The sequence below is a fragment of the Apiotrichum porosum genome (assembly GCF_003942205.1).
Source record: "Apiotrichum porosum strain DSM 27194 chromosome Unknown scaffold_3, whole genome shotgun sequence".
NCBI lineage: Eukaryota > Fungi > Basidiomycota > Tremellomycetes > Trichosporonales > Trichosporonaceae > Apiotrichum > Apiotrichum porosum.
This window is the reverse complement of record NW_021167110.1, coordinates 492,404-508,922: the sequence shown is the minus strand read 5'-3', so window position 1 is coordinate 508,922 and position 16,519 is coordinate 492,404. Positions and strand designations below refer to the sequence as shown.

Sequence of the window (16,519 nt, the reverse complement as noted above, 5' to 3'; positions counted from 1 at the left end):
TCATGCGGCTAGCGCCAGCAGGGGGTTGGGTAGTTGTCTATCGAATGTAGAATCTCCTGTCTACAATATTCTCCTAAGTAGAACCGTGGCTGCTATTAACCATCAGGTCGACAGAGGACACAGGCATGAGACCAGTGCCATGCACGTCCCAGCAGCTGTATGAGAGAAAGTGATAGCGTAACCGGGACTAGCGTCCCAGGGGGAAGGCCTCAGCCCTCATGGGCCCGGGGGGAAGCCTGGACCTCGTACAGCCGTGTCATCTGCTCGCCATCCAGCCACACACGCGCGACGAACCGCCTGCTGCTGACCGGGTACAGCCACATGATCTCGGCGTCGTCGGGATGCGGTGTGGGCTTGAAATCGGGCAGGGGCTCGAGGCGGGCGGTGCCCAGCTGTCCGTCCGTGACGACGACATGGAGGCCAGTCTGTGTCGTGGCGGCGACGATGCAGCCCGGCGCGACCCAGCTGGCGTACAGGTCGAACGCGGCGTCTTCCATCTCATCGGGCATGACGCTTGCGGCCGTGAGCGTGTCGACAATGGTTCTTGACGCCCAGTCCATCACTGCGATAGCCTCCCCGCTGTTTGGGTGGGCGGAGAGGAGGAGGCGCGTACCGTCTCCGCTGAACTCTGACACGACGTAGTCGTCGGACACCACGAAGGGCCGTACCTCGAGTGTGCCGCCACGCAAGTCCGCCTCGAGTGTGACGCACCCGTCCTGGCCCATTGCGAGCTCGACAACCGCAGCCGTGCCCGACGGGTGCACCAGTATCGATGCGGCCGCGTCCTTTGCCTCGGCGTCTACATGCTCCGCCACCACCGCGCCCTCACGCGTGAGCAGCACGAGTTTGTGTCCGTCGTCGTCCTGCGGCGCCGCTGCGAGGATCCCAGCCGGGACAAACTTGGCCATGTCAGCGCCAGGGATGGGTAGCGTGGTGGTGCCGTCGGGCTGGATGAGGAACAGCTCGCCGTCGGTGCGAACGAGCGCGGCATCGCCATCAACATCGAACAGGGTCGTGCCGGCCGGTTGGACCGGGAGGGGGAGTGTGCGGGTGACGGTTACGCCCTCGCCGAGCGCGGACACGGCGCCGTCCACAATCGCCCAGTCGCCAGAGCTGCTGCGGATGCACATGGTCTTGAGCGAAACGTCGCCGAGGGCGATGAGCTTCTGGGCTGCAGGACCCGCCATGGTCGGTTACGGGTAAAGGTGATGGCCAAGAGTCGAAATGAGCAAGTCGGTGATCAGTGACGCAATTTGATTCCACGCGCAACAGGTGGATTCGTGGTGGCGGGCCAAGGTGGCATTCCGCTGGCCGCGGACCCTCCATCTTCATATGTTGGGTAGCACGGCCGCTCACAAGAAACCAGCGCCTTCTCCGTTGAACTGTCCACTGTCCAAAACTAGTCCCCGACAGCAAGGTCATTTGTGCACGGCTGCCGCTGCTGCCAGTGGTGTGACATTGTGCGTGTAATTGCCAAGTTGAGGCATCGGGTCTCCGTGGCATTTCCGCAATTGTATCCCTTTGCAGTCTATCTCGCGTTTTGATGTGTTCCATTTCACTGTCAACCACAGGAAAGTGCTATACATACGTCTCATAATTACAGGAAATGTCTATCGCTACATGCTAGGCTTGTGCATCGCGAGCGGCGTCGACCAGTGGCCAGTGGGCGGTTCTTTTGTTTGACCGTTGGGGGGCAGCGCGCCGTCTGGTGAAGGTCCATCAAGGAAGGGGAGATGGGAGGGGAGGGAACATCTAGGACTGCTGCACCTCCTTGAGCGGCCTGGCCGAGTTCCAGGACGCCCAGGCCGCTTCAATATCGGGAGCGGTGACTAGGCACTCGAGCAGCCCTTCCTCGCATGTGACGATACGCACGCCCGAACGGCTCAAGAGCCAGCGTTCTAGCGGACCCGTGCCGCCGTCCTCGTCAAAGACAGCGTTACCGTCGTCCTTGAGGCCATCGTCCTGTTCGTCCTCGTCGTTCTCGTCGTTCTCGTCGTCCATGTCATGTCCAGCGTCCTCCGCGGCTGGACGGGATGAGGGGGATGCATATTGTCAGAAGCGTTAAAAGCTAACATGCCACCAACCTTGCGGGTCAGGGCCCAGTGATCCGGGGCTGTCACTGGACCGGTCACATAGAGCGAGGGCGAGGTTGGCCGTGTGTGTTGCCACCAAAAGGTTCGCGAGGGCGCGACCGTCCGTCAGGTCACTGCCGAGGGTATCCCAGAACGCCGCCTCCGACTCGAGCTCGTCAATGGTGACAGTGCGGCGATCGGCGGTGTGGCCTTGAAGGAGGAACGTGCCATCGGAAAGGCGAACGACGAACAGACAGGGCTCGTTGATGATGGCGGCGCCCCATGGACGCACAAAACGACCGGTGACACCGCACACGTGCATGTACCACAGCAACCGGTAGGCGCCTTGGCGCCTGACGTGGAGCACGGCCTCGTCTGTCGTGTACCACTTGTACTCGTAGATACCAAAGGCAAACTGGCCCCACGGCTCAAGGCTTGGAAGAAGGATATCCCCGATAGCTTTAAGCGAGGAGCCAATGGTGATTCTGTCTGGTTTGGCCGAGCCCCACTCGCGCGACGATGCTCCGCTCGAGCTTGGGACCTTGAGTGCATGTTAGCATTCAGTATTCTCACCGTTCTTTCAACTGCAATCTCACAGATGCTGTCATCGGCTCGGCATCAAAATGTCTGTACTCGTTAACTGCCAGCAGGTCACAGTACTCGGTCCAGGTCATAAAGTGCTTGTTGAGCTGGAAGTTTCGCTTCCAGGCGTTAAAGCAAAGTGGCTGGGACCCGGCATGGCTAAAGGTAACAGTGTCGGCGCCATCCCTCGTCCGAGACACGTTCAGAGTACTGAAAAGCTCGTCGAGGGCACATCCGTATTAACTCTCGTCTCGCCACCAGCGCATACCGAGCTGCAGCTGAAACCTGTGGGCGAGGATAGATGCGTCGCTGAGTGGTGGGAGGTAGATCGGCCTCTGGCCGTCTGTAATTGCCCCAGAGTAGTACGGGAGTTGCAATTGAAGGTGGTCGTAGTCGTCGGGTGCAGCCATTGTGTGGGATGGATAAGTGAGGGAGAGGATCATGCGACGGTCAGCTATTATGCAGAGAGTTACGGCTAGTACATGTTGTACGGTTGTCCGGGTTTGCCACCTCGGGTTGATGGGTTCAACACAGTCACGTGACCTCCCACCGTTGGCGCACCCCGGTGACGTTCCACATGTTGAACCCTCTTACAACCTCCACGCTCTTTCCATTTTAACCACACATCGCCGGCCATGTCCCAAGACGACCTGCAACAACTCCGACGCTGGAGGACCCTTGGTGCGCGCCAGTCGGAAAACGTCGTGCGGCTCGCACAGCGCGTGCTCCAGGCCGGCGGACTGGGCGACGAGGGTAGGTTGGATATTCCACCGGCGCAGCGTGCTGACGGCTAGAATGGCCTGTCCGCGAGCAGCTCACCATTGCCGCCCTCGACTTGGGCCAGGTCAAGCTTGCGAATGTAAGCGGGCCTTAGCTGGATTCTTCCTTCTTCCCCGCTGACATTCCCTTCCCCAGCTCCAACTGCGCACGCTGCAGGCCAAGTTCCCCAAGTCGCCGCGCGCCGACCTGCTGCTGGGCCTCAAGCTCGAGGCCGTCGAGGAGTTTGAGCGCGCGCGACAGCTGTACCAGGGCCTGCTGACGAACAACGAGTGCAACGTCGCCGCGCACCAGCGCCTCATCGCCCTCTCGCCCAGCACGCAGGACGCCATCGGCAACCTCCTCACGTACCTCGACACGTTCTACTCGGACGCCGCGGCGTGGTCGCTCCTCGCCGAGCTGTATGCCAGCCTGGGAGCGTACGCCCAGTCCCTCACGGCCCTGGGCCACCTCCTGGTGCTGCACACGTGGGACAGCCAGGCCGTGACGCGCTATGCGGAGACGGCGTACACTATGGGGTGAGCCGGTTGTGTGCACAGAACAGGCCGGATGGCTGCTGACGTGCGTGCGCAGCGACTACCAGCTTGCGCTCAAGTACTTTCTCCGCGCGACCGAGATGGAGACCCCAGCCGATGGTAACGCCGAGGGCTTCCGCACGCGCTCGTGGTGGGGCGTCAAGCAGGTGAGTGGCAGTCGAGCTGGGCAGAGAAGAGCGTCTTAGCTGAACGACCCGACCAGACGGCCAAGCGTCTCCTGGACCCGGCCACGCGCACCGACACGGCCATCCCCGACGACTCTGTCGTGCCGCCCGCCAAGCTCCAGAAGCTCGAGGCGCTGGCGACGGAACGTATCCTCGCTGTGGGCGGTGCCAACATGGACGCGAGGAGAGCGGTGCTTGCGGGATGAAGACAGGGGTAGAGGGACGGACAGGGAGCGAGCGAGCGAGCGAGTACATGGGATTCATCCACAGCGTTTTGTATGCCACTTTCATTTCTAATCGGGCCGTGCTGTGCTGTGCTGTGCTGTGCTGTCTGTGCGTTCGTGTATTGTGCGTCTCGGTGCCGTGTGCGGGCTTCTTGTGCGTGTTTGGAAACTACTGTGCATGCTGAAAGTACAAAAATCATCTTCCCATCACACATCATCTTCGCCACTTGTAGCCTGCCAGCCCCGCTAGCCCGCTAGCTTGACGTCTTCTACTTGTGGCCGGCCGGGGGAGGGGGCAGGAACTCCTCGACAAAGGTCCTCTCCTTGTCCCAGACGCCGTGGCGCCAGTACGCGTCCTGCTTGATGCGCTCCCACACGGCCTCGCGCGAGGGCAGGTTCCACACCATGAACGAGCCGCCAATGTTGGGCGTGCCCTCGGGCAGGCCGTGGGGCTTGGCGTCGGCGGGAGGGTAGAAGGGACGGCCAAACTCTGCGAGTCGGGTGTGTCAGTTACGTGTGCGTGTGAGTAGGCGGAGAATGCGGACGTGTGGAGAGAGGAGAGAGAGTGCTCTGCTCTGCTCTGCGCTACTCGAACACCACCCCACCACTGGACTCACCCTGCTGGCCGGAGGCAATGTCCTTGTGGATGAGCTCGACGTGCTCAGGACGCACAGAGAGGCGCTTGGCAAGCGACTCGGGGTAGTCGGGCGCGTAGATGAGGAACGAGGGCATGGTGTGCGGTGCGGTGTGGTGCGGTGTGTTTGGTGGGTGCGGTGGGCGTGTGGGCATGTCCCAGTCTGACGCGCTGCTGATGTTATATGCCCATCTCGCCATCGCCCATCTCGTCATGGCCCATCTCGCCATCGCCCATCGCCATGGTCTAGTTGCCGGGGTTGCCGCCTGCCTGACGTCCGACGATCCGACAACACCACTGGACCACAGGTGCCATCTCGGAACGTCGGAACATTGTTGAACCGACCCCCCGGGACGATTATGATCACCGATCACCGAGATGGGCTACGATGGGTCCATGACCGACAACTTGGCTGCGCAACGGCTGCACGGCTGAGCGACGGTTGTACGGTACGGTACGCACATGGCCAAGGTAAAAACCATAATGCATAGGAGAAGCCCGATATAAATTGATGTGTTCGTACAGATCCACCGCGCAACGCGTGGGACATGGAGGGTCTGGCCGGTCTGGCGGGGTCCCACAGGAGTCCAGCAGCCGGGACTCTAACCGGCCACTCCAAAGGCGAAGGAGGAACCTTCCGTCCAATGTAGGAAGGAGGTCGGCCTCTCTAGGCCTGTCTCCCACTATAAACACCCCCCCTCCCTCCGATGTCAATGTCCTAAATCTCTGCCTGCTCAGATCCTGCCGGCAAGACGGTCCTCGATAATGTCCGCCACGACCTTGCCCACAACCGTGATGTGGTTGCCCTGGAATCCGCCGTTGGGTCCATCGGGGTAGTCGACCTTGGGCTGGTTGGGCGACGTGCGCACCAGGTCGTGCTGGACGGCAAAGTGGCGCATGCCGAGGGCGTGAGTGGTCCACATGTAGTCGTGAGCGAAACCACCCTTGAAGAACATCCTACGCCGTTAGCTCGAGCACATCACGCGTTTTCCGCCCATGTACTGAATACTCACTCAATGACAGCCGAGCGGGGCGTGGCAGGCATCCACAGCAGGTGGGTGAGACCGTTGCCGTGCACGCCGAGCATAATGGTAGTGCGTGCCGCAATGGTGATCTGCTCGTCCTTGGTCAAGGTCTCGGCCGAGACGATGATGAGCTCAAAGTCGAGCTTCTTGGCACGCTCCTCGAGGGCAGCGACAAGCTCGTCGTGCGACTCTGGGGTGAGGCGACGGCTGCCCTTTTGGCGCGAGATGTAGGTCACGACGGGACGGTACGTGCCGATGGGCGCGAGCGTCTCGGGCTTGGGCTTGCCCTTCAAGACGTCGGCCTCGACCTTGACGGGGTCGATGGCGCCCCAGCCCTCGAGGCTGCGGTTGATGATGTCCTCGTCGACGCCAGAGTAGCGGGCCATCTGGCGACGGAGGGGCTCCCACCAGAAGGGCGAAGCAACGCCAAACTGGCACGCCGAGGCCGCCGTGCGCTGGGTAGGGCCGGTGTGCGGGCCGCGGAAGGCAGCGGAGCGGTCGCCCAGGATAGCCTTGGGGAGGACATAGGCCTTCTTGACATGAGCGCCCGACGTCGAACCGCGCATGTCGTCCATATCCTCTGGGTAGAGGATGGCAGTGTCGGGGAAGAGGGCGTTGGTGATAAACTTGTTAAAGCCAGGCCTGTCACGCCACTGCTGCGCGTTCTGGTGGAGGAACCACATGCGGGCAGGAGGAGGAATCTTGGTGCGGCCGTGCGCATCAATGTTCTTGTCCAGAACCGAGTGCACGCGCCAAGTACTCAGCAAGAGCTCGGCAGCAAAGTGGTAGTAGTGGTCGATGACTGGGGCGGGTGTTAGAAATTGGGAAGGGAGGAAGCAGAGCCATTCAACTCACACTGTCCGTCGTTGAAGAGCCAGGTCATGCCGCTCATCTCGTAGACGTTGTTGCCCCACTTTTCGTAGGCTTCCTGGGGGGTGATGAATATGATCTCGTCGCCCTTGGGCTCGCGAGCCTCCATGTTTCCCGGGACGTTTTCGGCAGGCAGACCGGTCGAGGTCATCAGGCGGAGCTCGGGCCAGTCTGAGCGCTGCTCGCTGCAGGCATGTTAGCTCACATTACCATACCAGGGATGGTGATGACACACTCACGTGACAACGTAGAACGTGCTGTTGTAAATGTAGAGGTTTTCAAACATGGTCCATCCATCCGTGTGGCCAAGCATCTTGGTGGCCCTGTCGGTAAACTCGTCCGACTCGAGCGAGTCGGACTCGTCCTCCTCGGTGTCCTTGCCCTCGGCGCCGTGGCTCTCCTGGCGGACGAAACCGACCTTGACGTGCGTGTCCTCAAAGGAGCGCTCGTTCAGTGGCTGCACGGCACACTGCTCGTCGTCACTGCTCTCGCCCGACAGCACGTTCTGCCATGCCTTGAGACGTGAGGGCCGCGACGACGACGACGACGACGACGATGATGACGCCGGGGAGCCGGATCCAGCGACATGGTCGGGGGCGGTGAAGAAGAGGTACGCGATACCAAAGGTGACGATCACCAGTAAGAGGTCACGGCGTGTTGGCCGCATCGCCCTCGCCGACATGGTGTAATACAGAGAGAGGTGGATGGCGGTGGGGGTGGGATGTGTGAAAGGACAAGGCGGGGGGAGGTGTGGTCGAGATGTAAGTGACCAGCGTGCTTGAGACGCTGGCAAGGGGGAGTGCGAGGGGGGATGGGCTCTCCCAAGAGGTGACAAGCCTTGGGGGTGCGTTGCGTGTATGTGTGTGTATGTGTGTGAAGAGACAGAGATAGAGACAGAGAGAGCAAGAGCAAGACGTGGAGGAGGGAGAGAGAGGGGCGGAGGAAAGACAATGCAAGATTAACTCTCCGCACGCCCTGGGTGGTGGGATGTGTCCCGTCCCGCCGAGAGAGCAAGGTAGCAATGGGCGAGACGCCATATGGCTGCAAGGCACCCCTGCGTTTGTTCTGCTGCTTTGGCTGCTTTTCTGGCTGGCCAAGGTGTCCCTGCCCCCCCCCCCCCCACCCCGGTTGATCGGTTGCGGATCTCCCACCTTCTTCATACCTCGCATAAATCCACCCGCAAGCATCCATCCATCCACATTCCCACGGTCACACTCCTCCTTCCTTCCCCGTCATCCCCTCTCTCTCTTACCATCCTCGATCCTCTGCCTCTGGCCACGGCCGCTCTCTGGATCTCTGTTCCTCTGTTCCTTCTGGGTTCCCTCTCCCGCTAAACGCTCGCTTTCGAGGCACACGGTGTTTTTAACCCACTGGGCTGGCCACGGGCCACGGGCGACACTGCTCAGACCCAATATCACATCACAGGCAAGAGGCGTGACTCATGCCTTGCTGGCAGCTGCTGGCCGGCCTCTGGCTGTCGGAGCTTCTCTCCTTCAAGGCCTTTCTGCGTTTCGAATGGCACACTCTGCTACTCTGTACTCTGACACACAGCAGTAACCCATACTCACAATCCCCGGTTCTCCTGATCTCCTTGTCGCCCACGTCTCACGGCGCGGTCGAGGCCTGTGCAGGCCGTGCATGGTGCAGGTGCAGGCCCATAAACCATGGCATGCTTGCATTCCGACAAAGGATTCCAGGAAAAAGGCGTGGCCAGGAAAACGACAAAACAGAAACTCTCTGGTACAACTCTGGTCTCTGGTCACTGGGACCTTTGTCCCGCGGGCCGATGTTTCCCTGCTGGCTTCAGGCTTTTTTGCTCCAACGTGCTCTCGTTGCCTAGCCTTTTGGAGCCTGGAAGGGGGGGGGGGGGGCGTTAATTGGCTTTTGCATCCCGCACACCTGGCATGCCTGGCACATGCTCGCTTGCGACCTGCGCGACCTGCGCGACCTGCACGACCTGGTGGCCCGACCTGGCGCGCAAAGCTGGCGGGCACACCAAGACGCCTCTTGTGCCGATGAGAGCCCTTTTTTCCCTGTGGCCTGTGGAAAAATAACGATGATACCCGTCCTGAGACTGGAGAGAGAGCGTTGTATGAGTGGCATCGAGTGGGTCTGTGCTGAAAGTGACAACCCCCAAGCTACCTATCGGCCCGACGTCTCGGGGGGAGTTCTGGAGCGTGGAGCGAGGGGGATATGGAAGGACGCGTCTTCCGGGGGATCCATGGACGAGACCCCGGTACGTACCCCGGGCCAGTAGTCTTCGTGGCGAGTCCAGAACGCGTGCTGTCGGCCTCTGCGAGCTGCTTTATAGAGTTTAGCACCTGTTCTCGTCGTCATCATTGTCCTTTCTGATCGTCTGAGACGTGGGTGTGCGTGCCGATCCGCCCAAAACGAACGTACGAACAATGTACGTGTCGCGTGTCTTTACATGTTCGCAATTCGCGCTTGTCCTGAAGCTCCCCCCCCCCCCTCTCTGTCTCCGGGGTCTTGCCGCGCAAAAACCGGGTCTGGACAACGGGGAGACAAGGACAGGGAGACGCAAGGGGGGTTGTCATAGGTATTTTAGAGATTCACACAGCACACACACTCAATCGACACATACATACACACTGCACGCATCCATGAGACACACCCCACTGCGGGAGGCGGTGACACAACATGCGTCATTGGCCACCACATCATCATCAATGTGATTTGTTGTGCTATCAAATGGGTTGGGTCGAGAAACCGCAACACACTTTGTGCATGGACGGAGAGGGGGCCTCTTTCATGCCTCCCTCCGCTCCCGCGCTCCCGCCCGCTCCTGTGGCCACAGCGCGTGCACCTGCGACTCCCATGTCTCTTGCAAGCGTCTGCATGGGGAATCCTCCACGTCCTGGCGTGTTTCGCGTGTCGTATGCTCTACTGCAGTGCAATAGAATCGGGGGTGCCAGATATCCAGAGAGAGAGAAAGGAGACAGGGCACACTACACGTCCATGTGTCTTGAACGGGGCAATGTAGAGCGCAGTCGCGCGGGGTCCCTGGATGCAAACGCTCAGCTCGCGCTCTCTGGAGCTCTGGCCCAGAGCCCCCACACGTCAACCACACCACAGGCAAATAACCTCATCGCGCACATCATTTCATCGTTTACACAACATCCACATCACACACTGTAACACCTACCCATTCTTTTGTCTTCCCTCGACTCTGATACCCCAACCTTTAACGTCTCCCCACGCTCGTTCTTCACCGTTGTGCTCGCCCTCCTCCCAACCTGCACGCGCTTCCTTCCTTTCCTCCCTTTACCTACCCCTCTCCTCCCTCTCATCGCTTCCACTCGATCGATTGGATCGCCTCCCCCTCCCCCCGCCCGTCGCTTCTCCCACCGCATATGCCTCTCGTCATCTAAACCAACAAAGCAATGTTAGGGCCGCCAAAGGCAACGATGGCTGTGCCGTCGACACCCAGTCGCAAAGACCGTAGAAAGTCTTGGTTTGGCTTTTCGACACCGACACGAAAGGACAAGGGCGCGTCCGTCGCTCCTCGAACGAGCCAGCTGCCAGAACCTGCCGAGGACGCCTTGGAAGAACTAGACACCACCCCGACGCGCAAATCCAGCGAGCCTCCTCGTGGCGGTTGGCTTCTCGATCCCGACGACAGCGACAGCGGTCCATATGGCACGATCAAGCGGCGAAGGCCGCCGCTCCTCGTCGACCAGTCTGCCGGAACACCAGGAGGGTTCCGCCAGCAGAATGCCGACGCGCTGGCCAAGCTGTCCGGCGGCGAGTCTCCAGTCGCTGCCAAGCCTGTACGTGTTGATTCTTTTTAGAGATGTGGTTTGTCTCCCATCCCTGCGGCAGAGGGCGCCTCCCCAGCCAGGCTACCCAGCACCTGGGCGCCTGGGCCCGACCCTCCCGCATATGGCTGCTGCCGCACAGGCCCATGGCGTTGCAGGATGGTGGAGGTGTGGACACACGCGAGAGAGATCGCAACACTGACGCTCACTCTCCCTTTTCTTTCCATCGCTCTCTCCCTCTCTCTGTCACACTCTTCGTCCTCTACAGAAACCAAAGTTGTCTGCACGCATCTTCTCCCGCACCGCCAGCGAGCGCTCCACCCCCATCCCCGACACCTCCTCCCCTACCCTCGCCAGTCTGGCCCCGGCCACCAAGGTCTCGCGAAGACACACTACCCTTGCCGCCGACCTCGAAGGCGACGTGGACCTAATCGACTTGCCTGCAAATGACCAAGGAGGCTCGCCGATGAACAAACCTCTCCCATCGATTCCCCTCCATGACGAAGCTCTGCCGCCCCGCTCCGTGTCACTGCCACCACCAGATGCTGTCGCGCCCCGTGGCGGTGTGCTCCCGGCGCAGTTTCCAATTCCACCGACAGACATTGTGATCACCCCATCAAGTCCGCTCGATAAGGACCCATTCGCCGATGTGTTCGGCGCGCTCAACAGCCCAACACGGTCGACGTCATCAGCACCAGTGTCCAGGCAGCCCTCGGTGGCGCGCACGGCGCGGGCCACGTCCCAGCCCCGCCAGTCGTCCCCGACGCCCAAGAGCCGCGCCAATGGAACCACCCCCACCTCAGCGGCGGCGGCGGCGGCAGCGGGGGGCTCTGCTGGGATCGGCCTGGGGCTGCCAGAGACGAACACTCGGCGCATCTCTGCTCCCCCAGGCGTGATGCTGCCAACCAAAATATCCGTGTCGTCGCCGCTGCCCATGCGCACTGGCAGTGTAGGCCCAAAAGTGACGTTTAACCCGGCTGCGGACGACGCGTCCCACGACTACGACAACAAGGAGCTGCCGAAAGTCAAGGCCCCACGACCGCGTAGCTTCTCGGCCATGCTGGGCCGCTCGCCACTGCTCAACCTCGGTGACCAGACCGATGACGAGGACACGGGCGGCAGCTCAAAGTTCAACTGGCTCGGCGTGCGCAAGACTATCCGTCGCCGCCGCTCAGAATCCAAACTGAACAAGCGCCGCAGCTTTGCCAGCGGGTTCATGTCCCAGAACGAGGATTCCAACGACAAGGACAGCATTCACAGCAACAACACGTTGACGACGCCGAGCATAACCACGAGCAGCACGAACGAGCAGCGCTCCGGATCGAACACGACGGCGCGGCCGATGGCCATTCCGGGCTCCCTGCAACGGGAACGGGCGCCGCTGGTCAATGGCGGCGGAGGCAGCACGACGTCATCATCGACCGCATCGTCATTGCCGTTGTACATTTTGCCGGCTGTCACGGTGGAGAATGAGGCATTCTGGCCACCACATGGCGGTTTTGTCGAGTCACCTGCAGAGGAAAAGGAGGAGATGGTGTTGGAGACTGGCTCGCGCGAGTCGCTCACCACACGGACTCGCCGCCAGGACGCATCGCGTACTTCATCCATCGCCTCCACTCCTTTGGAATCACTACCAGAGGGCAGCCCTGCGCCCGCTATCCCCCCGATTGCAGAGGACTCGCTCGAGCCCCCAGCTAGCGTTGCGGCCCGCGCAGTGCGAGGACGGTCGTTTTCAGATGCTGCGCGGAGAACGTATGTTCCTCCTGTCGACGAGGGTCCACCGTCGCTGTCTTCGTCTCCCCGCTCCCCCTTCCTCAGCACGCTGCCCGTCGAATCGTCGCCAAAGAGCTCCGGCATCTTCCGTCCAGCAATGTCAAGCCGGTCCAGCTCTAGCAGTTCGGCCGTGCTGGGCAAGGTGCGCAGTGTGTTTGGCAGCCGCCCACGGAGCAACAGCACGCTGCGATACGGGTACGGCGGCTCGGTGTCGGCTGACGAGAGGGAGGATGTGAGGTCGGACACACCGCATACGCGCCCCGAGTCGTCTGCCTCGGCTGCGTCGTCGTTTGTGCCGTCGCCTGCACTCCCGCCGGTACGGATCCGCCCCGAGGACGTCCCGCAAGTGTCGCAGCTGCAGCTGCAGATTGGCAGCGAGGACGATCGACGAGTGGTCATTACCGAGACGCCAGAGCGGTCACCGCGGTCGTCGTACGCGGCCTCTGTAGGGTCGCAGACCCAGACCCAGGCCACTCGGCGCTCCATCACCGCCCTCGACCCGTATTTGCAAGCGGGAAGCGTCCGCAACGCACGAGCTCGTGCCAGCACCATTTCATCTGGCGCAATCTCCTGGCAGGGTACGTTCGGTGGCGCTGGCCAAATGACCAACCACCCCAACCACTCGACCACCGGTACGTTTGGCCATGGGTCGGTCCACGGCGGCGGCGGCGGAGCCCACTCGATCCACGGTCAATCAACGTACAGCAGCTCGGCCACGTACCTCCCGGCGCCTTCCTCGCCGCTCACCTTCCCCACGTCCGCCACTCCCACCCGTACACGGTCCGGCTCGATCAGGCGGCTGTCAAAGGCCATCCTCAGCGCGAGCCCGTCGTCGCCCAAACCCCCGTCATCTGGTGGCGGCCTGTTCCCTCTCCCGCCACGGTCTCAGTCGTCGGGGACACTGTCCGTCTACGCCGCCGCGGGGCCGAGCGAGGAGCTCAGTCCTGCCCCCAGCTCGGTGCCCAGCAGTGGCGCCCACACCAACGGTGCGCTCACGCCCAAGGAGCGCGCGGCAGCCGACAAGGCAAGAGACAAAGAGGCCATGTCGATCCGCGCCGACGACACGCCTGAAGCGTGGGTCGACCGCTTATCCGTGGTCAGCAGGCGCGAACTGGCCGGCGTGCTCGCCGAGAGCTCGGACAAGTTCCACATGGACGCGCTGCAGACATACATGACGCGCTTCGACTTCCACCACATTGCCCTCGACGTCGCCCTCCGCCGGCTGCTGATGGACATGTCGCTGCCCAAGGAGACGCAGCAGATTGACCGCGTCATGGAGGCGTTTGCGTCGCGCTATGACGCGTGCGAGCCGGGACTGTTTGGTGAAAAGGGTAGGCACAGGCAAACAAGCAAACAAGCCCCAGGCGCTGACGTGTGATCCAGACAATGCCTATGTGCTTGCATTCTCGATGATGATGTTGCATACGGACGCTTTCAACCGGCACAACAAGAACAAGATGAACAAGGCCGACTATGTCAAGAATACCCGTCTGGACGGTGTCCCCGAGGCTGTTCTCGAGACGTTTTACGACAACATTACGTTTACGCCGTTTGTGTTTATTGAAGACGACAACGAAGCCGTCCTGGCCAACATGGGCGCATCGTCCAACCCGCTGGGCGCGGTCCGCCCAGGCAAGATTGACGTGTACGACATGATCGTCAGCGGGCAGCTGAGCACGCTGCGCGTCAACGTCGAGTCCATGGTCCCAGCCGAGAGCCCCTTTTCGTGTATGGGCACGCGACCGTTCCTCGACGTCGACAGTCTGCAGCGCCGGTTCGCTGACGCGCACCCGCTCAAATTCGTCAAGAACCGTCTGCGCCGCAAGCAGTCGCTCACGTCGTTTGGCAGCCGCCCGGCGTCCACCGAGCCGGGCAAGGCGCCCGGCCACGGCGCGTCAGACGACCTGCAGACGCTCAACATTACCAAGGTCGGCCTGATTAGCCGCAAGGACGACTCGATCGTCAACGGCAAGCGCGTCACGGGCAAGAAATGGAAGAGCTGGAGCGTCATCCTCACGGGTTCCCAGCTGCTCTTCTTCAAGGACACGATCTGGGCCCTCACGCTCGTGGAGCAGATCCGCAGCGCGGGCAAAAAGGAGATCCAGCACATGGCCAGCTTCCAGCCCGACGAGGTGCTCTCGGTCAAGGACTGCGTGGCGGTCTGGGACCGCGAGTACACGGCTACGTTGAACACGTTCAGCTTTATGATGTCCCACGGCCGCCAGTTCCTCATGCAGGCGACGGACGAGTACGAGATGAACGACTGGGTCGCGCTCATCAACTATGCGAGCACGTTCAAGTCGGCCGGGATCCGCATGCGCGCGCAGGCAATCGACAGCGGCGAGGCTGTCATGGCCGGCGCGGCGGCGGCCGAGTCGCACAAGCGCGACTTGGAGTCGGGCGAGGGTGGTGCAGCAGGTGCAGGTGCTGGTGCTGCAGTCGCTACCCCCGTGGCAGCGGCTTTTGCTACTACTACTACTACCTCTGCTGGTGCCAGTACCATTACCCGGACATCTGAAAACTCGCAGACGCGCGCGGTGCTCTTTGCCGACGCTGTGACTGTGGACGATGCCCCTGCCCGCCCGAGGTTACGCCGCGTCGGCAGCATGCGCGCGACACCGACGGCCGTGGTGGACATTGTCGGCGCCAACAGCACGGTCGTGGACGGTGGCGAGCAGCTCGAGGCGGTTATCGGATCCGTCAAGGCTGAGCTCGCTGCCGGTCGCGGCGGCGCGACGCGTACAATGTCGTTGCCACCCGACGCCGACGTCATCCACAAGTCACTCCGTACCGAAGCCATCGGCGGGCAAGTCAAGGTCCTCAAGGAGTCTGCCGCGCCGATCGAGAGACGCCTCGCTGCCAACCTCCGCCTGGCGCGCAACCTCGCCATCCTCACGCCGTTCCAAAAGGCCACGCGCGACCGCATCGAGCTGTGTATCCCCGAGCTGGCCAGGCAGATCCGCGACGACCGCGTCGAGCTCTCCAAGCTGCACCTGTGGCTCACCATGCTGCTCAAGGACCAGGACAGGGACCAGCGCGAGTGGGCGCGCGTGCGGCACGTCGCGCTGCAGGCCGCGGCCAAGAGCCTGCGCGGTGGCCTTGGCCTCGGGCCGGCGGACAGGCGCGCGACTCTCGCACACCCCATCGCCATCCCCACGCTCGCCCTGCCCGACCACGACCCGTGGGTCGTTGACAAGTCGCCCAACTTTAGCCCGGCCATCACCCCGCTCGGTGTCAGCCCGGCCTCGGGCAACAGTCCGCTGGGCACGTCACCGGCACCTGGCGTGGGCGTGGACGTAGACGCCGACGCCGACGCAGCCGCGGGTGCAGACGCAGACCCGCGCAGCCCGCCGGCCATCTCGACGTACGCGTCGCCGCCCACGTCGCCCCGCCGCCCGAGCGACGACGAGTCGCGGCATAACCGCACCTCGTCCGAATCCGACTATGAGCTCGCGCGGGAGTACCTCTCGGGCTCGTCGCTGTCGCTGCCTGACGAGGTCGACAAGATGTTCTCGTCGCCCGAGATGGTGCCCGGCAAGCTGGACGAGGAGGTCGAGAAGGAGAAGAGCGGCCACGTGGATGTGACGACAGCGGCCAAGGACGAGGCCGAGGACTGGCGCAAGACGCGCGCAGCGACCAAGGTGTCCCTTGCCAAACTGCCTGCAGGCAAGATTGGCGTGCTGCACAAGCGCGTGGCGAGTGGCGGCGGTGCGCGCGCCGGGCTCGGTGGGCTTGTGTGAGAGCGTGAGCGTGAGAGCTAGACAGGTGTTCCGCAGCGACCCACACGGCCACACGGGTGATAATAGCATACACAAAATATATAGGACCATTTTTTTATATCTGGCAAGGGGGGCGTTGTACGATGCACAGCAGCAATACCAAGAGCACACATGCAGATGTGCTGGGGGCACGCTGGGCACGGGACCGCAAACGATCAAGCGATGGGTGTGCCTGGGTACGTCTTGGGCGGCCCCCTCATTGGGTTTGATCGGCGGTAGGCGAGCGGGATCAAAAATAGCGGGAACGCGGGCGGGGGGCGACTATGAGATCATCCCTCTCTCTCCAGCCCGCAATCGCACCCTCTCG

General features: G+C 62.0%; 6 protein-coding genes across 6 annotated transcripts; 2 read left to right on the top strand and 4 right to left on the bottom strand.

The window, feature by feature from the left end:
- Positions 1-209: 209 nt before the first annotated feature.
- On the bottom strand, positions 210-1,187 carry EHS24_005786 (uncharacterized protein; the record flags this gene model as incomplete). The annotated part of the gene is made up of 1 exon (XM_028621268.1): positions 210-1,187. The coding sequence occupies one exon, from the start codon at positions 1,185-1,187 to the stop codon at positions 210-212; it is 978 nt and encodes a 325-aa protein (XP_028477720.1).
- A 565-nt stretch (positions 1,188-1,752) lies between these two features.
- Positions 1,753-3,064, bottom strand: EHS24_005785 (uncharacterized protein; the record flags this gene model as incomplete). The annotated part of the gene is made up of 4 exons (XM_028621267.1): positions 1,753-2,024; positions 2,085-2,613; positions 2,669-2,813; positions 2,913-3,064. The coding sequence occupies 4 exons, from the start codon at positions 3,062-3,064 to the stop codon at positions 1,753-1,755; spliced, it is 1,098 nt and encodes a 365-aa protein (XP_028477719.1).
- A 225-nt stretch (positions 3,065-3,289) lies between these two features.
- On the top strand, positions 3,290-4,337 carry EHS24_005784 (uncharacterized protein; the record flags this gene model as incomplete). The annotated part of the gene is made up of 5 exons (XM_028621266.1): positions 3,290-3,407; positions 3,449-3,513; positions 3,570-3,949; positions 4,005-4,113; positions 4,170-4,337. The coding sequence occupies 5 exons, from the start codon at positions 3,290-3,292 to the stop codon at positions 4,335-4,337; spliced, it is 840 nt and encodes a 279-aa protein (XP_028477718.1).
- Positions 4,338-4,624: 287 nt separating this feature from the next.
- On the bottom strand, positions 4,625-5,087 carry EHS24_005783 (uncharacterized protein; the record flags this gene model as incomplete). Its single annotated transcript, XM_028621265.1, has 2 exons — positions 4,625-4,845; positions 4,973-5,087. 2 exons carry the CDS (start codon positions 5,085-5,087, stop codon positions 4,625-4,627), a joined length of 336 nt encoding a protein of 111 aa, XP_028477717.1.
- A 636-nt stretch (positions 5,088-5,723) lies between these two features.
- EHS24_005782 (uncharacterized protein) lies at positions 5,724-7,566 on the bottom strand (the record flags this gene model as incomplete). The annotated part of the gene is made up of 4 exons (XM_028621264.1): positions 5,724-5,946; positions 6,003-6,816; positions 6,870-7,069; positions 7,124-7,566. The coding sequence occupies 4 exons, from the start codon at positions 7,564-7,566 to the stop codon at positions 5,724-5,726; spliced, it is 1,680 nt and encodes a 559-aa protein (XP_028477716.1).
- A 2,719-nt stretch (positions 7,567-10,285) lies between these two features.
- Positions 10,286-16,173, top strand: EHS24_005781 (uncharacterized protein; the record flags this gene model as incomplete). The annotated part of the gene is made up of 3 exons (XM_028621263.1): positions 10,286-10,672; positions 10,929-13,764; positions 13,817-16,173. 3 exons carry the CDS (start codon positions 10,286-10,288, stop codon positions 16,171-16,173), a joined length of 5,580 nt encoding a protein of 1,859 aa, XP_028477715.1.
- Positions 16,174-16,519: the final 346 nt, after the last annotated feature.